General features: G+C 48.9%; 1 protein-coding gene across 5 annotated transcripts in view; it reads right to left on the minus strand.

Moving 5' to 3' along the window:
• Window positions 1-201: 201 nt before the first annotated feature.
• ATP9B (ATPase phospholipid transporting 9B (putative)) overlaps window positions 202-21,213 on the minus strand; it is a 319,070-nt gene continuing 298,058 nt past the window's right edge. For 2 of the 5 annotated variants that reach the window (XM_055295727.2, XM_055295691.2), the window contains exons 27-30: window positions 5,036-5,093; window positions 3,841-4,044; window positions 2,625-2,657; window positions 202-835 (exon numbers count right to left, since the gene is read on the minus strand). In XM_055295727.2, coding sequence (XP_055151702.2) covers window positions 699-835; window positions 2,625-2,657; window positions 3,841-4,044; window positions 5,036-5,093 — 432 coding nt within the window. In that variant the 3' untranslated portion in view covers window positions 202-698. Of the gene's footprint in view, window positions 836-2,624; window positions 2,658-3,840; window positions 4,045-5,035; window positions 5,094-7,263; window positions 7,522-21,213 lie in introns of those variants that run through there. The other 3 variants (XM_055295708.2, XM_063637764.1, XM_063638222.1) reach the window with 2 other exon arrangements.

A 21,213-nucleotide genomic window follows, 5' to 3' on the forward strand; every position in this document is an offset into this window, starting at 1 on the left:
CGCAATGGAATTGTGTTCGGAAACGCCACAGTTTATGCAACTTGTCTTTAGAGTGTGTGAGGAGAAGAGCTCTTTATGTGAGAACTCAGTAACTTGACTGTTTTTACTGAAAAGCGAAATGTGAGTATAAAGCAAGGGTGTCTTCAGCAAAGGGCAGGCCGTCTGTCTGAGCGGGAGCTGCAGCTGATGTGGACACGGGCCTCCGTGGAGCCTCAATTTTATTACATTTGAGTAGGAATGACTTTGTGTTATAACATCAAAGAAAGAATTTGAATGTTAGGGAACTGCAGAAATTAAACTTTCATTCTAATTTTCAGAATGCCAGAGTAAGATAAACCCTTTACAGTAATAGCGAAATAATTTGGGCTCATTTTCAGTAGAAACTCAAGCTGCGTCAATACGGAAATACAATTTTGACAAACAATACAAAAGAAGAAAGAAAAGCATGGGTGAAGCCCCACACTGAGAGGGAGAGGCTGTCCCAGCATCTGTGCCCTGGGCTCGCCTGGCAGGGGTGAAGCCCCACACTGAGGGAGAGGCCGTCCCAGCATCTGTGCCCTGGGCTCGCCTGGCGTACCCTGCCTTTCTCGTGGTGCTTGCTTGGTAGCAATGGCAAACCCTGCATTCACTGGCAAGGGCAGAAGGTGCTGGGAAGGGCAGAAGGTGCTGGGGCCAGCCCGCCAGGGGTGCACAGCCCCTTAGGAGGCCAGCTTGCAGTAGCTGGGAGGAGAGAGCTTGCGCCTCAGGTACTTGAGGACGTACAGCGGGAGGCAGCTGACCACGGTGATGGCCGACACTTTCCACAGGAAGGTCACGGTGGTGATAAAGGCAACATCTGTTGGCAGGAAACAGAGAAAAAGGTAAGAGCTAACCAAGAAGCCCTGGGCCCTCATGGCCACAGCCACAGACCTGGCCAGGCCACTGGATGGTCTAAGCTTGCCATGGAAACATCACTGTGCATTTACAGGGGCCCGGCTCCAAATCTCAGGTTTTCTTGACTGCAGAATTGTTTGACCTGCATACCGGGCATAATTCATTCTTCTTTTAATGGAAAAAACAAAACCAAAGCATTATAGATTGCAGGCTGGGTGCGGTGGCTCAAGCCTATAATCCCAGCACTTTGGGAGGCCAAGGCAGACGGATCCCTTGAGGTCAGGAGTTCGAGACCTGCCTGGCCAACATAGGGAAACCTCATCTCTACAAAAAAGACAACAAAACATTAGCTGGGCATGGTGGTGGACACTTGTAATCCCAGCTACCAGGGAGATAGAGGCAGGAGAATTGCTTGAACCTGGGAGGCAGAGGTTGCAGTGAGCTCAGATCACGCACTGCACTCCAGCCTGGGGACAGAGTGAGACTCCATCTCAAAAAAAAAAAAAAAAAAAGGTTGTAGGCTGGCCATGGTGGCTCACGCCTGTAATCCCAGCACTTTGGGAGGCTGAGGTGGGTGGATCACCTGAGGTCAGGAGTTTGAGACCAGCCTGGCCAACATGGGGAAACATGGGGAAACCTTGTCTCTACTAAAAATACAAAAATTATCCTGGTGTGGTGGCAGGCACTTGTAATCCCAGCTACTCGACAGGCTGAGGCAGGAGAATCACTTCAACTCAGCTACTCAGGAGGTAGAGGTTGTAGTGAGCCAAGATTGCGCCACTGCACTCCAGCCTGGGTAACGTGAGTGAGACTTTGTCTCAAAAAAAAAAAAAAAAAAAGGTTGCAGATGACTAATGTCACCAAACACCACTGAATGGGTGGACAATGCTCTGTGGCAGAATTTGTGAAGGCACCGAAGTACTAGTTGTGGTGCTTAGGGAAGAGACACCAGCTCACCTAACCTGTGGGATTTGTTTGGACGATCTAGGCTAGCCGTTTTGTGTTTTTCTTTTTTTTAAGGTAGAGCTGACTTTATGAGGGGCTGGGGGCAACAGAGGGCAGCTGGCAGTTCCATCTGCAACACAAATACTCAGACAGGTCTGCTCTTAGAGGCTCTGAGCCCGGCCCACCCAGAGAATGTTCTTGCCTCTCACCCTCCCAGCATCTCCACAGAACCATCTACTCACCACGACCAAGCTGTGCTGCTAATGACTAGGCTACTTGAATTCCTCATGAAAAGAGGCAGGTGAGAAACTGGATATTTACATACTTCAAATCTACATATAGTGGGAATCCCTTTAGACTGCTGCCGGATGGGATAAAAAGATCTATGGAGCAGAGTTAGAGGCCTTTGTGAAATAAATGACAGAGGGAAGCGCTGGATCTCTGTATGAAGAGGAAGCCCTAAGTCTGTGCGTACTCATTTTCTGAAGACCCTGGAAGTGTTTTCCAGGAGCTCAGCCCTTACAACTGAAAAGGCAAACATGTTTTAGGGGCTCTTGCAATCCTCAGCAGATGGCAGGATGCCCGGCCCCTTCCCCTCACTCAGGGCCACCAATCCCCTGAACAGGCAAGCCAACAGCACTCAGCCCACGACTAGCCGAGCAAGCACATGGCCACCAGCTTATGTGACATCAGAGAGTTCGTGAGGAACACTGAATTAGAGGAAGGTTTATTTTTCTTATTAGTTAAGTATCAATATTGTTTGGCTAAATTTCTACACTTTTGAAAGAAATGATAACTTTACCTACCTAAGAAAGCTCCAAAAGATACTCTGCCTATACCTGTTCCAAAACAGTAATAAAGAAAATAAAGGACAGATTAAAGGAGATACCAGGATATTTCAAGGGGTTAGCAAACGAATAAGAAATACATTAAAAAGCAATAAAATGGCAGTGCAAGACGTGTTTTCAATGTGGTTTTAACCTCTCATTTCCCTGCCTGTTACAACTGTTTAAACATCACTGAAACCCAATAGCTAAAGTTTCCTATGTCTGAGAAGCACACACCTTGGCATTCCCCTAGGAGACAGAGACCTATCCAGGTCTGAGAGGCGCTCACCACAGAAGGCGCACCCGCTGGAGGCCTGGCCGTGTTCTGCAGGTGCGAAAGGAGCTCTGTACATTCGTTCACATGTTACTACTGATCTTCAGACCCGCCCCTAACGAGAAGTGATACAGTCTCCACTTTGCAGATGCAGAAGCTGAGGCTCAAAGCGGTGGTGAGTCCTGCCCATGCCCGTGACGTGTGTCTTTGTCATTTTGTGAGCTCACCGTGGCACTTAGTGTGTTCACGTGTCCCTGGGTGTGTTAATTCATGATCTTACAGGAAAATATTCTAAAAGCGATTTTCAAAAGAAAAATAACTAGGACATTGTAATTTGAAAATAACCATGTCTTATGAGCCACGGGCATCTTCTGAGAGTTCTCTTATGTAAGAACAGGAGCACTACACATTTCCTACGTACAGGCTCACCACTGCGTGAACACTCAGGCACTGAGATGAGGACAAGCGCACACGCGGCTCTGTGTTCACTTCCCACAGGTCTGAGTCCCAGCTGCTCCCGAGAGGCTGTGCTGCTCATGTCAGGGGAGGAGCCAGCCAGTGACTGACGGGGCTCAGCGCCTCATGTCAGGGGAGGAGCCAGCCAGTGACTGACGGGGCTCAGCGCCTCATGTCAGGGGAGGAGCCAGCCAGTGACTGACGGGGCTCAGCGCCTCATGTCAGGGGAGGAGCCAGCCAGTGACTGACGGGGCTCAGCGCCTCATGTCAGGGGACCGGCCAGCCAGTGACTGACGGGGCACAGTGCCTTCACCCGTGGTGCAGGGACGGTAAGAGCAGGCACTTTCTGATATGGGTTTTACCATGACCCACAACTTAAGACAACGTATTCAGAAGTAACAATAAGAAAATACTTCAAAATCATGAAGAGACAACGATTCGAAAAACAATTCCAAGGCAACTTACCAAAATACTCATTGAGAAAAGCGAGTGAGGACACGTAGCAGCCCAAGCTGAGGAGCTCGGCCACCACCATCAGCCAGTGCCACGTGCGGACGGTCAGCGCCACCATCAGCAGCTCAGTCAGGATCAGCGCGGTGAAGGAGATGGCCACCACGTGGACGAACTCGGACTCAAAGAGCACCAGGGCCCCATACATGAGGATGCCACCTGAAAAACAGCAGGAGCTTTTTCCATGCACACGAGCAGGGTATAAGCCAGCTAGAGGAAACAGCCTTGAACCAGCAACCTCACTCAAGACCCTTAAAAATAGGGCGCAGCGGCTCACGTCTGTCATCCCAGCACTTTGGGAGGCCGAGGCAGGCGGATCACGAGGTCGGGAGTTCCAGACCAGCCCGGCCAACATGCTGAAACCCCATTTCTACTAAAGATACAAAAAATTAGCCAGGCGTGGTGGCGCACACCTGTAATCCCAGCTACTCAGGAGGCCGAGGCAGCAGAATCATTTGAACCCAGGAGACGGAGGTTGCAATGAACTGAGACCAAGCCACTGCACTCCAGCCTGGGTGACAGAGCGAGACTCCGTCAAAAAAAAAAAAGGCAGGTAATGGCCATGCCCATGCTTCATGCTGATGAACAAGTCACTTAAACTCTGGATTATGGACAAAATAAGATGGGATCCTAGCTAGATCAGTTAGAAATGGCAAATAGAGGCTGACACACTTTTTAATCTCTGGATGCCACACCTCTACTTCAATTAGTGTAAATAATTATGTGTTGCATGTAATTAACACATCTGATCTGTTAGTTACACTTTCAACAATCTCCCATTTATCTGAACACTAAACAAAGAGCAGCTAATGGCTTCTCCTTACGTAACTCAGATTTCTCAAAGTCTTTTTATCACTCTATGAAAGAAAGCCGTTGTGCAGGGTATACAATGTGGTAAGTGCTTGTTAAAATCTTTCTGGACTAACATTTAATTAAAAACTAAGTCAGTTTTTAGGTGACATGCATCAGTTAAAAAAAAGAAAGGCCCATGTTGCTGGAATATCGATTTATAAGATAAACAGAAGGCAGTCTTTAACTGCTGATGACATTTTAAGCTGTTGGAATTTAATCTGCAAGTAAAAACAATATTGCTAAAAGAAGACCAAAATAAAAAAATCTTTAGTCCAGTAAACTAAGGATCTCGTCTTACCTTGGTAAATACTGATTAAAACCCAGATGAGGAAGGTTTTGAAGGACAAGGATCTTCCCTAGGGAAACAGTGGAAGAGCATCGTTAGTGCGCAGAACCACCCGCTTGACTCACGCGCCTCTGAGCTACAGGTCACTTCTGAAAGACCCGGGTCCACAAGCCCCATCCATGCCACCCCAGCCACCTGGTCTACCAGCATTTCAGGGTGCCTTTTCCTGACACCCGAATCCTGAAGGAGCTGCCTGGGTCCCACACGTGTCCACTGGTGCCTGAGGTTAGACGTTCATGTTGTCTTCTGTTTAACCTGCCGTCTTGGTCAATGTTTAAGCCATAGCTCTAGTAAGCCAGGAATGATGTATACAAGCAAACATTTCAATGAACCATGGGGAAAGGCTCTTGGCAATAAAAATATTTTCCCTTATTTGTCAACAAATACTTCTATATTTATTGTTTAGTTTTTTTCAGATCAAAAGATACAAAACGTAACAGTTCTTCAGGAAGGATGGCACATCTCAACTGAAGTAAAAAGTTATCCCTTAAACCCTTGCTGGAGAACGTGTCACATACATAACCCCACCGAATGGGTCCTTGCGCCAGGCCCTTCACTCTGCAAAGTTGAAGGCAGGTGACGAGCGGACGGGAGGCCGGGGAGCTCTGGCCCATGGGGCTGCTTGTCCCGCAGCACCCCTGAAGATTAATTTAGAGTCCAAGAAGAGAGGCTGAGTCAATAACAACCGCCCTGACTTGTCGGTGCTAAAGAGCTGTCGAAAGTGACGCGTGTTGAGAGGCCATCTTTATGTGAGGCCTTCGTTTGACACCTTCGTGTCTATTTTCTCAGTTACACACAACAGACGTCGTTTCCATTTATAGACGAAGAAACTCGAGAAGTTCCGTGATTTCCTCAGGTTCTCACTGGAGGCTGGTGGCGCTAAGAAGTGTAGTCTGCTGATCAGAGCCCAAAGTCCTGCCCTGATTTAGGGCTTCCCCACCCACGGGGGAGATTCTCCTAAGGACAGGAAGTGGTTTAAAGAGCCGCAGAGGAAAGACAAACCCTCACAGAAGCTCAGGGGACACAGAAGACAGCAGGGAAGATGGAAGATGGTGACAGGCTGTGCTCAGGGCCTGTCTGAACCCGCACCTGCCTGAGTGTGCTGAAGACCTTTAGACACAGGCATGAGCCATCACAGAACAGAGGCGCCGATGCTGGAAATGTGGCTATATTCCTGCAGGAGCCCACCAGTGGCACATTTATGAATTATAATTCTAGTTGTAGTTTAATTATAAAAGACAAGTGTGGTGACATACGTGTTTTCCTAGGTCGCAAGAGTCAGCGTGTGAAGATGCTGACGGAGCCTGAGCCCTTACCACATGTGAATATGAAAAGTAAGATTCAAACTCACTGTGATTAAAAAGCACTACTGCTTTTTTTTTTTTTTTAGATGGAGTTTTGCTCTTTCGCCAGGCTGGAGTGCAATGGCGCGATCTTGGCTCACTGCGACTTCTGCCTCCCAGGTTCAAGCAATTCTCCTGCCTCAGCCTCCCAAGTAGCTGGGACTATAGGCGCCTGCCACCATGCCCAGATAATTTTTGCATTTTTAGTAGAGAGGGGGTTTCACCATGTTGGCCAGGATGGTCTCGATCTCTTGACCTCATGATCCGCCCACCTCAGCCTCCCAAAGTGCTGGGATTACAGGCGTGAGCCACCGCACCCAGCCAAGCACCAATGATTTTTAAAAAGCAGAAAACTTATATACTCTAAATAAGTTCTCTTGGTACATATTTCCCGAGGACATTTCTCTTTCTCTCCCTGGGTAATGGTAGGTTTTTGGTCTTTGGTCACGAAATTCATCTGTAATTATGTGGCTCATTTTATTCAAAAACTGTAAAAGGAAATTTAATTATTTTGACATAAGAAAGAAAAGGCTTATTCTGTGGCCCAATTTGCTGAAATTTATCAGTTTTATTCATGTGGGTCAATGATCGGTGTCTATGTGGAAGATGAAGTGGCATCTGTGCTGCCTCTGGTTAGGAGCTGCCCACAGGAAGCACCTCAGACCTGCACCTGTGGGTGTTCCCTATCGAAGCAGACGATACTATAGATTAATAAAAGCAAACACAACAAACAATAAAAGCAAACAAAAGCAAAAACAACCATCAATAAAATAGGTAATTTGAGAAAAATATGCATACACTTCCTACTAATGGCTCCCAGACGGTAGCTCTGAGAACAAAATCCTGTTATATTTGATGGTACAGACACGTTACTCATGGAAGCAATTCATTCACTACGGGTTTCATGTTATGGAAGAAGCCACTCTTCCTGGGCCAGGTACCTCTTCATTTGGTTTAGGAAGAGATGAAGATGTCTGTCACTCTGACTGATGTCCCCATATGTGTGGAATGCCTGGAGTGGAGTCCTGCCTAGCATACGCCTTCCTTCTGCGTCCTTGGGCTCAGGACTTCATCTCTGTGCCTCAGTTCCCTCCTCTGTGAAACAGAAGTAACAGTGGCATGTGGCTCACATGCATGAAATAAAATAAGCCATGAAATAAAATATGCACAATGCCAGCAGCATAGTAAATATTCACTGAATGCTGTTATATTTGCCATTAAATATTATGGATTCAGAAAGTATATTTCTATTGTACCAAAAATTGTAAAAAATAAAACCAAGCAAATTTTATTTATTTTTATTTTTTTGAGATGGAGTCTTGCTCTGTTGCCCAGGCTGGAGTGCAGTGGCATGATCTCAGCTTACTGCAACCTCTACCTCCCAGGTTCAAGCGATTCTCCTGCCTCAGCCTCCTGAGTAGCTGGGATTACAGATGTGCACCATCACACCCGGCTAATTTTTGTACTTTTAGTAGAGACGGGGTTTTGCCATGTTGGCCAGGATGGTCTTGAACTCCTGACCTCAGGTGATCTGTCCGCTTTGGCCTCCAAAGTGCTGGGATTACAAGCGTGAGCCACTGCACCTGGCCAAATGAAGCAAATTTTAAGGAAAGATTAACCCACCTCAAAGTCATATGCGTACAATTACTCGTACAGAAGCGCTCAGTGCTGCGGGGCACAGAGCACGCTGATGTGTGCATGACATGAGAATTGGTCCCTCTGCGAGGATCAGCACCATGGGATGAGACCAGCCACTCCAAAAATCCCAGGACTCCTGTCCTGAGTCTGTAACCACTTTTCTCACTATTATAATTTATTCTCCCCAGCCTACCTCCTCAATATACTTTCTCTGATTTTTATTTTTTGAGACGGAGTCTTGCTCTGTCGCCCAGGCTGGAGTGCAGTGTCGTGAACTTGGCTCACTGCAAGCTCCGCCTCCCGGGTTCATGCCATTCTCCTGCCTCAGCCTCCAGAGTAGCTGGGACTACAGGTGCCCGCCACCACGCCCGGCTAATTTTTTTGTATTTTTAGTAGAGATGGGGTTTCACCATGTTAGCCAGGATGGTCTCGATCTCCTGACCTCGTGATCCGCCTGCCTCGGCCTCCCAATCTGATTCTTACTAGAACAACAACAACAACAAATTTCACCTGTTCCCATAACTGTAATTATTTGAGAGTTTGGGAGTGTGGAGTAGAAAGATCCTACAGGCAGATGCAAGAGGAGAAAAAGCGCAGCCAAAGCGTATCAAGAACAAACCCTCCAAACAGAGAGGGAAGGACGGTGCTCAAGGTGGCGCCGGGGAGAGAATCCCCGATTAACCGGGGCTCTGCACACGTCTCTGGCCTTGGCAGGAAGGGAAGCTGGGGAGGAAGTGCGGGCTTCCTGCCATTCAGCACCCAGCCTGCTCTGCTGAGGATGGAGATGTGCCAACGACGAGGGTGCAAACGACAGAGCATGCTGGTGGTGGGGTCCTGCAGCAAAGGGGCGGGCAGGCGACGTTCCCAACAGCTCTTCTGCTTGCCGGGCTCACTCCACTGTCACTTTTATTTCTTCTATTAATGGTCTGAAATTATGGTGACTGATTTCTTCAAGGTTTCATTCCTTCATTCTTATGTGGATAAGCTCAATTTCATTAAATACAACTCTTAGAATATAAAATGAACTTCAAATATTACTGGACAGAAAGTTCAAATATTATTGGACAGCTTAAATGAGAGCCACCAAGCAGACAGTCTGCACCTAAAGGTGGGCTTGCTGCTGCAGACTGCTTGCAACTGGGCCAGGGCCAGGCGCAGACACGGGCTGGTTATGAACTCCACACTTGGAAGGATAAGAATGCAGCTTTGCAAACACAATTCTGTTTTTGTAGAGACAGGGTCCTGATCTATTGCCGAGGGATGGGGTGCAGTCGTACGATCACAGCTCACCACAGCCTCGACCTTCCAGGCTGAAGGGATTCTCCAGCCCGGGCGGGCAGCTGGGACCACAGGCATCTGGCGCCATGCCCCATTCTGTTCATCTATCCTAGGAAAATTGAAGACTTTCTTGGCTCTGACTCCGTTTTCTAATCATTTTGCCTTGACATCACTTTAGACTTGCAGGGAAGCTGCAGAAGCAGAGCAGACAGTCCCACGGCGCCCTCCAGCTCACCCGGGGCCACGGCGCCCTCCAGCTCACCCGGGGCCACGGCGCCCTCCAGCTCACCCGGCCCCACGGCGCCCTCCAGCTCGCCCGGGGCCACGGCGCCCTCCAGCTCGCCCGGGGCCACGGCGCCCTCCAGCTCGCCCGGCCCCACGGCGCCCTCCAGCTCGCCCGGCCCCACGGCGCCCTCCAGCTCGCCCGGGGCCACGGCGCCCTCCAGCTCGCCCGGGGCCACGGCGCCCTCCAGCTCGCCCGGGGCCACGGCGCCCTCCAGCTCGCCCGGCCCCACGGCGCCCTCCAGCTCACCCGGGGCCACGGCGCCCTCCACCTCACCCGGGGCCACGGCGCCCTCCAGCTCACCCGGCCCCACGGCGCCCTCCAGCTCACCCGGGGCCACGGCGCCCTCCAGCTCACCCGGGGCCACGGCGCCCTCCAGCTCACCCGGCCCCACGGCGCCCTCCAGCTCACCCGGGGCCACGGCGCCCTCCAGCTCACCCGGGGCCACGGCGCCCTCCAGCTCACCCGGCCCCACGGCGCCCTCCAGCTCACCCGGGGCCACGGCGCCCTCCAGCTCACCCGGGGCCACGGCGCCCTCCAGCTCACCCGGCCCCACGGCGCCCTCCAGCTCACCCGGGGCCACGGCGCCCTCCAGCTCACCCGGCCCCACGGCGCCCTCCAGCTCACCCGGGGCCACGGCGCCCTCCAGCTCACCCGGCCCCACGGCGCCCTGCAGCTCACCCGGGGCCACGGCGCCCTCCAGCTCACCCGGCCCCACGGCGCCCTCCAGCTCACCCGGGGCCACGGCGCCCTCCAGCTCACCCGGCCCCACGGCGCCCTCCAGCTCACCCGGGGCCACGGCGCCCTCCAGCTCACCCGGCCCCACGGCGCCCTCCAGCTCACCCGGGGCCACGGCGCCCTCCAGCTCACCCGGGGCCACGGCGCCCTCCAGCTCACCCGGCCCCACGGCGCCCTCCAGCTCACCCGGCCCCACGGCGCCCTCCAGCTCACCCGGGGCCACGGCGCCCTCCAGCTCACCCGGCCCCACGGCGCCCTCCAGCTCACCCGGCCCCACGGCGCCCTCCAGCTCACCCGGGGCCACGGCGCCCTCCAGCTCACCTGGGGCGACACTCCATGGAGACACAGACACGCACGGTGGCAGAGAAATGGTGTGGAGGTCCCAGTTTTTCTCTAACGCACTTTCCTACCCAGGGCCCCACACAGGACCCCATGCTGCTCTGGCCGTCATGTCTCCTGGGCTCTGTGATCTGGCCAGCGCCTCTGTCTCCCCGTCTTTAATGATCTGGCTGCTCCTCAAAGCTCCGGACATGTCTTTGTGGAATGCCCTTGATTTTGATTTGTCTGATGTCTTCTAGCGACACTACTGGGGAGGATTTGTTGAGGAGAAGCGTGTCCCCTGCAGGGCTCCACAGCAGGAGATGTGGTGGCCTCTCTCATCCCTGGTGACAGGAACTGTGACCCCGGAGTTCCACGTCCCTTGGAAGATCTCGTGACAGTGGCTGCTGCCTTGGTACCCCGGCAGGGCCTCCGACTGCCCTGGTTCCTTCACATTTATAACTGGAATCCTCTGGTTGAGGAGGCGCTTTCTCTGCGTACACACAGTGGAGGTGAAGATATCTGTGTGCTCTCTGGTTATCATTTAGTCATGCTAGGCTAGGCTGCTGTGCAGGGTGTTCAGTGCTAGCCCCCCGAAGGCTCAGCCTCTGACACCATCTGACCTGCCTCCCGCACCAGCCTCACTGATTCTTGTTCAGCAGTTCCTTTTTTGCTCCACAAGAAGTTCCAGGCTCATCTTGTATTTTCCTTGCCTCAGCCCTGGAATTAACCCCTTCTCTAGGGCTCTGCGTGATGGGGGATGGCACAGGGTCTCGTCCGCATAATCTGCACACTGAGTGTGCTCACTGCCACCTGGGTTCCCGATTCTAGCCACTCGGCGTATGGCCTGGGACTGTGTGTGTTTACTAAGCCATGCTCACACATATCCATGTTTATTTCTCATCTATTTATTTATCTCGCAGAAACCACAAGCCCAAACTGATCTGGGCTTCAATCCAGCCCTTCATTTCTAACTTCATCGCTAACAGGGAGAAATCTGCTTCTCATTAGCTACCATGCATGGGTTTATTGATTCCTGTAAGAAGCAAATGCCAAACGCAGCCCACGGTTTGCAGTTCTTTTTATCTTCAGCCTTAGAGTGAACCACAGTCAAACGCCTTTCCCAAGGCCACTGAAAAGAGCTCCTTTCTTCCCAGCCCACAGTGTGGTTCTGCGGTTCATGGGCCACTGTCTGCACTCCTCCTCCCTTGGGCTCCATGCTGGTGCCGTCCAGTGGGCTCTGAGAGAGGCACAGTCAGGTGTCCACCACCACCGCGCCAGACAGAGCAGCTTCCACACCCCACACCCACACCCCCTCAGGCTGCCTCTCCGGTCACCCTCTACACTCAAACCTTTAGCGACCACTGACGGGTATCTTCCCTACAGTTCTGCACCTCCCAGGTGTCAGGTAAAAAGAATCATACCGGCTTTCAAGTCTGGCTTCTGTTGTGTAGCAAAATGCAACATGTATGATCCATCATGTTGTGTGAGTCAGCAGTAACCCTCTCACTGCTAAGCACAATCCCACTGCCTGGTGGCATGACACACGGGCTGTGCATGTCCACTAGGATGTCCTTCCGTCATGCACGAGCTGTTCTTGTCCATGGAGATGTCCTTCCATCATGTGCGGGCTGTCCCCATCCACGGAGATGTCCTCCATCCACGCACGGGCTGTCCCCATCCACGGAGATGTCCTCCATCCACGCATGGGCTGTCCCCGTCCACGGAGATGTCCTCCATCCACACGCGGGCTGTCCCCATCCACGGAGATGTCCTCCATCCACGCGCGGGCTGTCCCCATCCACGGAGATGTCCTCCATCCACGCACGGGCTGTCCCCATCCATGGAGACGTCCTCCATCCATGCACGGGCTGTCCTTGTCCACGGAGATGTCCTCCATCCACGCACGGGCTGTCCTTGTCCACGGAGATGTCCTCCATCCACGCACGGGCTGTCCCCGTCCACGGAGATGTCCTCCATCCATGCACGGGCTGTCCCCATCCACGGAGATGTCCTCCATCCACGCATGGGCTGTCCTTGTCCATGGAGATGTCCTCCATCCACGCACGGGCTGTCCTTGTCCATGGAGATGTCCTCCGTCCATGCACGGGCTGTCCCCATCCACGGAGATGTCCTCCATCCACGCACGGGCTGTCCCCATCCACGGAGATGTCCTTCCGTCACGCACGGGCTGTCCCCATCCACGGAGATGTCCTCCATCCATGCACGGGCTGTCCTTGTCCATGGAGATGTCCTCCGTCCATGCACAGGCTGTCCCCATCCATGGAGATGTCCTTCCATCCACTGGCTGAAGGGCATAGGGTTGTTTCCAGCTTTTGGCAATTATGACAGTGCTGCTGTGAACATTCATATATAGGATTCAGTATGAATCTAAGTTTTCATTTCTCTTGGAGAAATACCTAGGAATAGGACTACTGGGTCATGGGGTAAATATATGTTTACCTTTGTAAGAAATGCCCAAACTGTCTTCCAAAGAGGCTGTATCATTCTTCCTTCGCCCCAGCAGTGAAGGGGAGTCTGTTGCTCTGGATTGTCCCCAGCCTTTCATGTTGCTGGTGTTTCAGCTGTTCTAGCACTGGTGGGTACACAGCATCTCACTGTGGCTTCAACTTGCAGCTCCCTGATGAAAATGGCTCTGAGCATCTTCACAGGCTTCCTTGTCATCTGCAGATCATCTCTGGGGTGATCATCTCTGGGGTGATCATCTCTGGGGTGATCATCTCTGGGGTGATCATCTCTGGGGTGATCATCTCTGGGGTGGTCATCTCTGGGGTGATCATCTCTGGGGTGGTGTCTGTTACTATCTTCTGTCTACTTTAAAAGTTGGGTTGTTCTCTTGTTGAATTTTGGGTTTTTTTTTTTTTTTATTATACTTTAGGTTTTAGGGTACATGTGCACAATGTGCAGGTTTGTTACATATGTATCCATGTGCCATGTTGATCTCCTGCACCCATTAACTTGTCATTTAGCATTAGGTATATCTCCTAATGCTGTCCCTCCCCCCTCCCGCCACCCCACAACTATAGAAACAACTCCTTTATCAACAGTGTGACATGCAAATACTTCCTTCCAGGCTGTGGCTTGTTTTTTCATTTTCTTAACAGTCTCATTCACAGAGAAAAGCTTTTTTTTTTGGAGACAAGGTCTCACTCTGTCACCCAGGCTGGAGTGCAGTGGCTCAATCACAGCTCACTGCAGCCTCCACCTCCTCAGCTCAAGCAATCCTTCCACCTTAGCCCCCTGAGGAGCTGGGACTACAGGCACACAGCAACCACCATGCTCAGCTCCTTTTTTCTATTTTTTGTAGAGACACGGTCTCACTATATTGCCTAGACTGGTATTGAACTTCTGGGCTCAAGTTATCCTCCTGCCTCAGCCTCCCAAAGTGATGGTATTACAGGCATGATAAGCCACCGCACCTGGCCAAAACTTTTAAATTATGGTAAAGTCTAATGTATTATTTTCTCCCTTTAAGGATCATGATTTTGATCTCATGTCTAAAAACTCTTTGCTTAACCCAAGTTCATGCATATTTTGTGTGTATTTTCTTCTGAAAGGTTTATAGCTTTACATACAGGTCAAGGGTCCACTTTGGGTGGATTTTCACATGAAGTGTGAGGTGGAGGTTGTGAGTCTGTGGCTTATGGGCGGCCAGTTGTCCCAACAGCTGCAAACACAACCCTTCTCCTTCTGAGTTCCTCTCACATTTGCCAAAGATCATCTGACAGATGTCAGTGTATTTCTGGGCTCTCTTTTCTGTTCCACTGATCTTTTTGTCTATCCTTTTGCCAATAATACATTGTCTAATTGATTACTGTTTTACAGTAAGTCTTGGAATCAGGTAGTGTGTTTTCCAACTCTGTTCTTTTTCTAAATTATTTTGGCAATTCGAGTTCCCTTGCCTTTGCATATAAGTTCTAGAGTGAGTTTGTCAATGTGAAACAACACTGAGGCTCTCAATCCAGGAACATCTGTTTACGCCTCTCAATCCAGGAACATCTGTTTACGCCTCCCAATCCAGGAACATCTGTTTACGCCTCCCGACCCAGGAACATCTGTTTACGCCTCCCGACCCAGGAACATCTGTTTACGCCTCCCGACCCAGGAACATCTGTTTACGCCTCCCGACCCAGGAACATCTGTTTACGCCTCCCGACCCAGGAACATCTGTTTACGCCTCCCGACCCAGGAACATCCGTTTACGCCTCCTGACCCAGGAACATCTGTTTACGCCTTTTACAGTTTCTGTCCTCAGTGTTGTTGGTTTCCAGGACACAGATCTTGCGTGTATTTTGTTAGAGGTACATTTCAGTGTCTCACTTTCTTTTATTATTATAAATGCTTAAATGTATTATTATAAATGTTTACAAATTTTTTCAAACCCCAATTATTCATTGCTAGTGTACAGAATCAGAAACAATTTTGAAAAATTATTCCTTGTATCCTGAAACTTTATGAAGTTTACTAGTATAGGACGTTGTATGTGTGTGGATTCCTTGGAATTTTCTACATAGAAAATTATAGCATCTACAAACAGAGATATTTTTATTTCTTCCTTCCTAATCTCAATGTTTTAAATTTCCTTTTACTGTCTTATTCACTATTATTTTGAAAAGAATGTAAGTATACAAATATACATTTCAAAAGATAAAACCCCTTGATAGTATTCTACAGAAAATAAGAAATAGTGAAGGGGTCTGAATGGTTCAATACCTAATGGCTTCAAAGATTTTAGGAAGAACTGTGTATTACCTACTTGATATCTTTACAATTAGCACAACTACAAATCAAATGTCTCTGGAGTTAGCTGGTAATGTAAGATTATGAATTGGTAACAAAAATTCACAGCCACAGTCTGAGATATTCTGGGACCATGTGGGCTGGCTCAGTTAACCGGGGTCACCTTACTAGTCCTGATGCCTGGATCTTGGAGTAACTAGCTTCTCTAAGCGGTCACACACCATTCAGAATGAATGAAGACATGTGCAGAGTTAGGAGAGAGATGAGTAGGTCAGTTTCCCATCTTACTGGCATCCAGAAAATTAAGTGCCTGAACTCATCGTGAGTAAAGTTTAATAATTCAAAGCAGAATGTGAGCTTCAAAAGAACAACGAAATATTGTTGCAAATATACCATTTTCTGTAAAGAATAAAAGCTACACAGTTTTAGGAAAGCGAAGGAAATCCTGACTCTTGGTTTAACTGATTCATTCACTGCCTCGTTTGTTTATCAAATACTTGCTTAACAGATACTGTGTCCACGCATAGCTCAGGCCATCGAGACGCAGCAGGGGACAAATGTTTATACTTGAGGTTGGCTAACTCATTAGGACAATAAGTGAGATTTATAATGCGTGCCTTATTTGCACTTTTAGATTAAAAAGACTGGTTATCAAATACACATAAAAACGAGGGGATTTTCTTTCCAGTTGAGTCTTTTCCTGTGTGCAGGGAATGCACGCCTTGCCTCCCTGGCTTGCCTCTGAAGGTATTTTATAAATTTACGGTGACCTGAGATATGTGACTCAGGACTGGACCAGCACTCGCTGGTCTGCGGCCCTTTATGCTGTTGTTGCTCACACTGCAGCCTGCGGCCCTTTATGCTGTTGCTCTATGCCACTGATTCACGGCTTTCTTATCCTGACTAGAACACAGACTTGTTGAGAGCAGGGCTATGCTGTCCTACATCTCAGGAGCTTGAGCCGACGGACTGGGGACTTGGTGTCCACTGACACTGACCGGCGTGGATAGACTGCGTCGGTACATCCAGTCTCCAGCTGCCCTGATCATCAGACAACGCAGAGCGCTGCAGTCTGCGCTACCCTGGCGAACTGTTCAGAAGTAACAAAAAGCTTCCAAATAGTTCTTTAGCTTCAATAAGAAAAAATAACTGAATTAACTTTAGTGGCTCAGTACTTTAGTGCTATTTTCTTTTCAAAGAATTTGAAGTGTAGTAGATTAAAAAAAAGTTACAATGCAGATAAGATGTTGAAGAAAAGAAGCTTAGAGAAAATGAGTGACTGAATTCTTGACAAAAAAAAAAAAAAATGTAGGGATGGTGACCTGACTCAGGATACTAAAACATTCTAAGTTGTTGATCACCTTAACAAAAACGGAAATTTAATACCCTTAATGAGATCCAACACAATCAGAAGTGAACAGGGTTCAATGGCACCAGTGAGTAACACAGAACTTACTGATTCCATGGCCACAGTTAAGGATAATTAGCTGCTCCATCAGACACCTGTGGCCCTATGAACCTCTTGTTACTAGAGTGATTTAGATATCCACAAAGAAAGAGATCGGTGGGTACAATTTAAATCCTTGAAAACAGTAAAAACGTGTTACTGCCCCACTCCAATAGCTGGTCAAGATGGCTGTGGCATGACAGTCCTATGACAGGTTTCTCCCAGCACAGCAATCCCGGAGCGCCGGCTGGGGCTACAAGACCCCTGGTGACCTTTGCCCTGCTTGGGTGCTGGTTTCCTAGGGTTGAGAGTGGCGCATCGAGGTTTACGTTCCTGCATGAAAAGCTTGTTCCCGTATGTTTGTAAGGCAGCATTTAGGTAAACATTTTTAGAGTCTCCGGGAATGAGGAAATGCATATGCTAATCATTATTCACACTAGCTTCCCGAAGTTTTTGGATCTTTGCTCCTTACTCTGCTGTACTTTATTACAATGGTTTCATCAGTTTAAGATACTTAACTGGTCTTTCTTCTAGTTGTAGTAGATGTGACCTGGCATGATGTTTCCCAGTAGTCACGATGATATCACCATCAAGATAATAATGCTTGATATTTATATTTCATGTGATACTGGTGAACTAGCTTTATTTGTCTTGATTATAACAGTAATGAGAATTCTTTATTTTTTTCAAGAAACTTTAATGTCTTTATTTCATTAGACCATTTCAATAACATCAAGAAATCAAAGAGTTAGGCCAGGCGCAGTGGCTCACGCTTGTAATCCCAGCACTTTGGGAGGCCGAGGTGGGTGGATCACGAGGTCAGGAGATCGAGACCACAGTGAAACCCCTTCTCTACTAAAAATACAAAAAATTAGCCGGGCGTGGTGGTGGGCGCCTGTAGTCCCAGCTACTCGGAGGCTGAGGAAGGAAAATGGCGTGAACCCGGGAGGCAGAGATTGCAGTGAGCCGAGATTGCGCCACTGCACTCCAGCCTGGGTGACAGAGCGAGACTCCGTCTCAAAAAAAAAAAAAAAAAAAAAAGAAATCAAAGAGTTAACATGACTTACCCAGCACCTCTCTGGCTAATGAGTGGTTATAACTGGACTAGAGTCTAGTTCAGTGGTTAGCTGGATAAGAGTCTAGTTTGTTAGTGGTTAGCTGTATTAGATAGAGCATTGTTTGTTAGTTACTAGTTAGACAGGAGTCTAGTTTCTCAGTTTGTGGTTAGCTAGGTAAGAATCTAGTTGGTTAATTAGTGGTTAGCTGGACTCGAATCTGTTTGTTAGGTAGTCATTAGCTTTCTTTTTAATGCCTAATCTAATTCTTTCTTTACCATACAGCTACTGCTTTAAAAATCTGAGTTGATACAGTAGAGCCAAGATGCCCGAATAGGAACGAACAGCTCTGGTCTACAGCTCCCAGCATGAGCGACGCAGAAGACGGGTGATTTCTGCATTTCCATCTGAAGTACCGGGTTCATCTCACTAGGGAGTGCCAGACAGTGGGTGCAGGACAGTGGGTGCGGCGCACCGTGCTCGAGCCGAAGCAGGGCGAGGCATTGCCTCATTTGGGAAGTGCAAGGGGTCAGGGAGTTCCCTTTCCTAGTCAAAGAAAGGGGTGACAGACGGCACCTGGAAAATTGGGTCACTCCCACCCTAATACTGCGCTTTTCCAATGGGCTTAAAATATGGCACACCAGGAAATTATATCCCGCACCTGGCTCGGAGGGTTCTATGCCCATGGAGTCTCGCTGATCGCTAGCATAGCAGTCTGAGATCAAACTGCAAGGCAGCAGCAAGGCTTGGGGAGGGGCGCCTGCCATTGCCCAGGCTTGCTTAGGTAAACAAAGCAGCCAGGAAGCTCGAACTGGGTAGAGCCCACCACAGCTCAAGGAGGCCTGCCTGCCTCTGTAGGCTCCACCTTTGGGCGCAGGGCACAGACAAAAAGACAGCAGTAACCTCTGCAGACTTAAATGTCCCTGTCTGACAGCTTTGAAGAGAGTAGTGGTTCTCCCAGCACGCAGCTGGAGATCTGAGAACGGGCAGACTGCCTCCTAAAGTGGGTCCCCGACCCCCGAGCAGCCTAACTGGGAGGCACCCCCCAGTAGGGGCAGACTGACACCTCACACGGCCGGGTACTCCTCTGAGACAAAACTTCCAGAGGAATGATCAGGCAGCAGCATTTGTGGTTTACCAAGATCCGCTGTTCTACAGCCACCGCTGTTCTGCAGCCACCGCTGCTGATACCCAGGCAAACAGGGTCTGGAGTGGACCTCTAGCAAACTCCAACAGACCTGCAGCTGAGGGTCCTGTCTGTTAGAAGGAAAACTAACAAACAGAAAGGACATCCACACCAAAAACCCTTCTGTACGTCACCATCATCAAAGACCAAAAGTAAATAAAACCACAAAGATGGGGAAAAAACAGAGCAGAAAAACTGGAAACTCTAAAAAGCAGAGCGCCTCTCCTCCTCCAAAGGAACGCAGCTCCTCACCAGCAATGGAACAAAGCTGGACGGAGAATGACTTTGACGAGTTGAGAGAAGAAGGCTTTAGACGATCAAACTACTCTGAGCTACAGGAGGAAATTCAAACCAACGGCAAAGAAGTTAAAAACTGTGAAAAAAATTAGACAAATGGATAACTAGAATAACCAACGCAGAGAAATCCTTAAAGGAGCTGATGGAGCTGAAAGCCAAGGCTCGAGAACTACGTGAAGAATGCAGAAGCCTTAGGAGCCGACGCAATCAACTGGAAGAAAGGGTATCAGTGATGGAAGACGAAATGAATGAAATGAAGCGAGAAGGGAAGTTCAGAGAAAAAAAAATAAAAAGAAATGAACAAAGCCTCCAAGAAATATGGGACTATGTGAAAAGACCAAATCTACATCTGATTGGTGTACCTGAAAATGACGGGGAGAATGGAACCAAGTTGGAAAACACTCTGCAGGATATTATCCAGGAGAACTTCCCCAATCTAGCAAGGCAGGCCAACATTCAGATTCAGGAAATACAGAGAACGCCACAAAGATACTCCTCGAGAAGAGCAACTCCAAGACACATAATTGTCAGATTCACCAAAGTTGAAATGAAGGAAAAAATGTTAAGGGCAGCCAGAGAGAAAGGTCGGGTTACCCACAAAGGGAAGCCCATCAGACTAAAAGCGGATCTCTCGGCAGAAACTCTACAAGCCAGAAGAGACGGGGGGCCAATAGTCAACATTCTTTTTTTTTTTTTTTTTGAGACGGAGTCTCGCTGTGTCGCCTAGGCTGGAGTGCAGTGGCGCAATCTCAGCTCACTGTAAGCTCCGCCTCCCGGGTTTACACCATTCTCCTGCCTCAGCCTCTCCGAGTAGCTGGGACTACAGGTGCCCGCCACCACACCTGGCTAATTTTTTTGAATTTTTAGTAGAGACGGGGTTTCACCGTGGTCTTGATCTCCTGACCTCGTGATCCGCCCACCTCAGCCTCCCAAAATGCTGGGATTACAAGCGTGAGCCACCGTGCCCGGCCTCAACATTCTTAAAGAAAAGAATTTTCAACCCAGAATTTCATATCCAGCCAAACTAAGCTTCATAAGTGAAGGAGAAATAAAATACTTTACAGACAAGCAAATGCTGAGAGATTTTGTCACCACCAGGCCTGCCCTAAAAGAGCTCCTGAAGGAAGCACTAAACATGGAAAGGAACAACTGGTACCAGCCACTGCAAAAACATGCCAAATTGTAAAGACCATCGAGGCTAGGAAGAAACTGCATTAACTAACGAGCAAAATAACCAGCTAACATCATAATGACAGGACCAAATTCACACATAACAATATTAACTTTAAATGTAAATGGGCTAAATGCCCCAATTAAAAGACACAGACTGGCAAATTGGATAAAGAGTCAAGACCCATCAGTGTGCTGTATTCAGGAAACACATCTCATGTGCAGAGACACACATAGGCTCAAAATAAAGGGATGGAGGAAGATCTAACAAGCAAATGGAAAGCAAAAAAAGGCAGGGGTTGCAATCCTAGTCTCTTGATAAAACAGACTTTAAACCAACAAAGATAAAAAGAGACAAAGAAGGCCAGCACATAATGGTAAAGGGATCAATTCAACAAGAAGAGCTAACTATCCTAAATATATATGCGCCCAATACAGGAACACCCAGATTCATAAAGCAAGTCCTTAGAGACCTACAAAGAGACTTAGACTCCCACACAATAATAATGGGAGACTTTAACACCCCACTGTCAACATTAGACAGATCAACGAGACAGAAAGTTAACAACGATGCCCAGGAATTGAACTCAGCTCTGCACCAAGCGGACCTAACAGA

The sequence above is a fragment of the Symphalangus syndactylus genome, chromosome 1 (genome assembly GCF_028878055.3).
Source record: "Symphalangus syndactylus isolate Jambi chromosome 1, NHGRI_mSymSyn1-v2.1_pri, whole genome shotgun sequence".
In the NCBI taxonomy this organism is placed as follows: domain Eukaryota; kingdom Metazoa; phylum Chordata; class Mammalia; order Primates; family Hylobatidae; genus Symphalangus; species Symphalangus syndactylus.